This window comes from Austrofundulus limnaeus, unplaced genomic scaffold (assembly GCF_001266775.1).
Source record: "Austrofundulus limnaeus strain Quisiro unplaced genomic scaffold, Austrofundulus_limnaeus-1.0 Scaffold441, whole genome shotgun sequence".
NCBI lineage: Eukaryota > Metazoa > Chordata > Actinopteri > Cyprinodontiformes > Rivulidae > Austrofundulus > Austrofundulus limnaeus.
Window position 1 is genome coordinate 368,766 of NW_013952843.1, and position 4,961 is coordinate 373,726.

General features: G+C 36.9%; 1 protein-coding gene across 1 annotated transcript in view; it reads right to left on the reverse strand.

The window, feature by feature from the left end:
- arrdc1b (arrestin domain containing 1b) overlaps positions 1–4,810 on the reverse strand; it is a gene marked incomplete in the record, with an annotated part of 33,652 nt that extends 28,842 nt beyond the window's left edge. Inside the window, 1 exon segment of the mRNA XM_014024841.1 lies at positions 4,616–4,810. Coding sequence (XP_013880295.1) covers positions 4,616–4,733 — 118 coding nt within the window.
- Positions 4,811–4,961: the final 151 nt, after the last annotated feature.

Below are 4,961 nucleotides of genomic sequence, written 5' to 3' on the forward strand. Positions count from 1 at the left end.
AGCTTTTTGACAAGTGAAAAACAACCTTTAGTAAAATAAAGAAAWAACATTCAGGCCAACATGTGACAGTACACCCAGCCCAAATCCCTAAAGTAAATAAATAAAAAACAAACAACTTGTGGCATCTCAGCGTTTTTCTGCCAGCAGTTTATTTTGAAAGGATTAAAAACTGGAACCTATGGTACTTCATGGTACTTCCTCGTTTTTATTGATGCTTTCTGAGCTACCTGGGAAACATGAGACCGTACTTTGTTACACAACYTGTTGTAAATATTCTGACGACCAGCTGCACCTTTCCATGATGGGAACCACACTCCGTAGTTTATTACTTCCTCCCTGCCCAGGAAAACAAAACAAATCTTTGGTGAGGTTTTTAATGCGCTAAAGAAAGAGCGGCCCACGGCTGGGTCGTGGTCCATGTTCAGCATCATGTGTAAATAACGTGTCTTGTTCTCGGTCTCTCAGACGCTCACCGCTCTGCTTTCATGATGGTTTTACAAAAAAACAAAAACAACAGAAACGCTGTCTAATGGTCTCCWTCATCAATAATACAGAGAGGCTGAGAGCGAGGCCTCAGCACTTCACAAAGAGCTTCTTCTTATTAATATCAGTCTGTATTTATTTTACCGTACGGCTCTTTAACTCATCGATAACAGATTCATGATGATCACATGTAAGAGTCTGAGTTACTGATCAGCTCAGAAACACACKAAGCAAAACTTTCATTTCATGTTTAAAGTCCTGATCTCAATAAAATTATAATATTCTGAAGAAAATAAAGTTTTTRCCAAATTTAATGAATATTTCTGCACATTTCTGTCAGAAAAGGCTTTATGCTGAGAACTGAAGCAAAAATTAACAACACCAACTGATTTAAAGCAGCAAAAGAAYTACAGCTACAAAGACAAATAATTTCTAAATGCTAGCTAGAACAGATAAACTTGAGCTACAACATAAAAGTACCAAAAGTGTTAGCTAAAAGAAGCCTAAGGCTCACCAAAAGCTAAAAGCAACAGCATTGTATGTAACTGTTAAAGGTAGCAATTGGCTAGCTCAAAGTTCAAAATAACAAAAAGCTAACTTAGAGTAGCAAAGCTGTAGCTACAAATATTTAAAAGGCTAGAAAATATAACAAAAACTCACTAGAATCTAAAACTTGCAGAGCATTAGTGTAAAGCTAACAGCATCAAAATGCTTGCTAGAAGCTAAAAGTTGCAGAATGGTAGGTTCGAGCTAAAAAATATTGAAAGCCTTGCTAGAAGCTAAAAGTCAAAGGATAGCAGTTACAAGCTAAAAGTAGTAGAATGGTAGAWRCACGCTAAAGRAGCAAAAGGCTTACTAAAAGCTAAAAGTCAAAGGATAGTAGCTAAAAGTTAAAAGTAGCAGAACAGTAGGTTCAAAATAAAAMAAGCAAAAGGCTTGCTAGAAGCTAAAGGTTGCAGAATGGTAYCTAAAAGTTATAAGTAGCAGAACATTAGGTTATAGCTAAAAGCATCAAAAGGCTTGCTAGTAGAAGCTAAAAGTCAAAGGTTAGTAGCTAAATGCTAAAAGTAGTAGAATGGTAGGTTCAAGCTAAAAATAGGACAAGGTTTGCTACAAGTTGCAGAATGGCATCTAAAAGCTAAAAATGCCAATAGGCTAAAGCTAAATGTAGCAAAAMMCTTGTTAGAAGCTAATAGGTGCTACATGGTAGCTAAAAGAAGCAGAAKAGTAGGTTCAAGCTAACGGTCAAAAGGCTTGCTTGAAAATGAAAGTTAAAGATAGCTAAAAGCTAAACGTAGCAGAATGGTAGGTTCAAACTAAAAGCATCAAAAGGCTCGCTAGAATGTAAACGTCAAAGGATGGAAGCTAAAAGCTAAAAGCAGCCGAATAGTAGATTCAAACTAAAATAATAAAAAGGCTTGCTATGAGCTAAAACTTACAGAATGGTAGCTAAAATCTAAAAGTATCAGAACGGCAATTTCAAGTCAAAAGTATCAAAAGGCTTGCTAAAAGCTAAAAGCTAAAAGGATGGTAAAAGTAAAAAAGCTAAAATTATCAGAATGGTAGCTAGAATAACAGGAGCAAAAAGACCCACCTCCTGAATTAYCTGACATTAGGATTTGGCTAAAATAACACAAAGTACTCAGAAGGAAAAACAACAACATGAATGCTGAGTCATCATTCATWGCGTGAAAGATGACTCGGGGGTTTTGTGCAGCACTGTTCTCATATCTGGGCCAGTTTTTAACGTCACCTGGCAGAATCGTCAGGTCTGACAGGGACATTAATGAAAGCAGGTGGTGCTTCAGAAGAGGTCAGGTTTTCAGCTGTTCTCAGGTGTCACACCTGGTGCTGGTCCACCTGACGCCCACCTGTTATTACCTAAACTAAACTCACGTTCAGTGGCTGCTGTGGCAGATGCTGACTGTCTCTGGAGAAGACAGGAAGTAGGTTRGGTTTCTCAGTAAAGTCCCTCGATGCTGAGAGGAAGAACGAGCAGAGAGAGTAAAACTCCATGCCCGCACCTGTTGCATTTATTCTGTTTCATTTCTCTGTAATCTCTTTGAAATCTGTCCTCGCCTGATTCAACGTGTGGAATCCTGCAGAGACATTTCAGCTTCCTGTGTTTAAAGAGAAGTTTCTCAAAAACACCTCAGAAAAATGAGTCAGGTTTGTGGGAAAAGTTCTCGTCTTCTTTAGAATCAGTTTCTTTCTATGCTGAGAGTTGTTTCCCTGTTTTTTGTTGTTCCGTACATTTTTAAACTGAACAACTTCCACACACTGTACTCATTAATGATCAAAACATTTAGTTAGCCTTTTGCTAAATTTAGCTTTTAGAACTACTTTATTACGCAAAGCTTTTTGTTACTTTTTTCTGCTTTTAGCTAACCTTTTGATCATTTTACTTTTCTTGCTAGCCTGTGGCTACATTTAACTTTTACAAACTGTTCTGTTACTTTTAGCTTTCAGCTAGTATTTTGCTAGTTTTGAGCTAGCCTTCAGCTGCTTTTAGTTTTTAGGAACTATTCGGCTACTTTTAGCATTTAGTTAGTATTTTGCTAATTTTAAGGTAGATGTAGAAAAACTAATTACATTTTGCTAGTTTTAAACTAGTCTTTTCTTGCATTTAGTTTTTAGGAACTATTTGGTTATGTTTAGCATTTGCTAGTTTTACATTTTAAGCTGATTTTTAAGCTACATTTAGCTTGTAGATATTGTTCTGTTTCTTTTAGATTTTAGCTAGCCTTTTGCTGAATTTAGCATTTAGTAGCATATCTGTTACTTTTAGCTTTTTCTAAGCATTTTTGCTAGTTTTGTGTCTTAAACTAGCCTTTAAGATATATTTAGCTTGTAGATATTGTTGTTTCTTTTAGCTTTTAGCTAGCCTTTTGCTGAATTTAGCATTTAGTAATGTTTGTTACTTTTAGCTTTTTCTWAGCATTTTGCTACTTTTGTATTTTAAGCTAGCCTTTAAGATATATTTAGCTTGTAGATATTMTTCTGTTTCTTTTAGCTTTTAGCTAGCCTTTTGCTGAATTTAGCATTTAGTAGCATATCTGTTACATTTAGCTTTTTCTAAGCATTTCACTAGTTTTGTGTTTTAAGCTAGCCTTTAAGATATATTTAGCTTGTAGATATTGTTCTGTTTCTTTTAGCTTTTAGCTAGCCTTTTGTTGAATTTAGCATTTTGTAACATTTCAGTTACTTTTAGCTTTTTCCAAGCATTTTGCTAGTTTTGTGATTCAAGCTAGCCTTTAAGATACATTTAGCTTGTGGGTATCATTCTGTTGAATTTAGCTAACCTTTTTTACATTTAGCTTTTAGCAACTATTCTGTTACATTTAGTGTTTTTCCTATCTGTTTGCAAATGTTAGTTTTGAGCTAGCCTCTTGCTGTGTTTAGCTTTTAGGACTCATTTTGCTACTTGCACCCATTTCCAAGCTTTTTGCTCGTTTTCTTTTAAGCTAGTCTTTTGCTGCATTTAGCTTTTAGAATTAATTTAGTTACTTTTAGCTTCCAGCTAGCCTTTGATACTTTTAGCTACCCTACCACTTTTTAAATTAGCATAATTTATACTTTTAACCTCTTGCTAATTTTTTTTAGCTGGTGTTTTGAACTTTCTGACTTTTAGCTTTAAAAACTCAGTTTTAGCTTCATTGGCAGATTTCAGCCAAGCCGTTTAAGCACATAACAAAGCAATTTTTGTTTTTATGAAAACTTGAACAAAAAAAGGTCACAGTTGAAGATGGCTAACTCCAGCTAACAGATTTTGAGCTAAACTTTGGTGTGGTAGTAGCTGACAGTCAACAACAACACAAACTCTGAGAGCTCAGTGTTCTGGGAGTTTAAAGAGGGAAGCACCGTTTGAAGAAGCAGGATGTGTTTAACCCAAACCAAACAACAGCAGAGAAAGGATGTGGCCAGCGACCGGTTCTGGTCGTAATCATGTGGACTCCAGAACCGAGCCTAATATCGACGTGTATCAGAGCTGAAATCTTGTTTCAGAGCTCGAGGAGAAAGTTTAATGTTGGAGCCACAGCCGCCGCAGGCGGAAGAAGACGCAACAAAACCGCTTGTTTTCTATTTCTCTCCTCCTGTTGCCCGAACAGAACCGAACCGCTTTGTTTTTTACCTTTGTACTGCAGCGGGTTGCCGGTTCGAATCCTCACGGTTCCGCTTATGGACTCTCCCGGGCCGTAAACCACCTTGTTGTTGGTGAAAGTGATGTCAAATTCCTGCAGCTTCCCCATGACTCTCTCCGCTCCGACTCGAGCAGCTCGCGCTGCTCGCTCACCTGCTGCTGCCGCCAAGCCCCGCCCAACAACACGCCGTGACGTCACCCGGAAAAGTAAAGGCTCTTCTAACCAAAGTTTGGTTTCTCTAAACAGTGACACCCCCTGCGGAAAGTTGTGTTTTTATTATTTTTATTTGTTTATTCATTTATTTATTTCATTAAAAAAATAAACAAAACATACAAT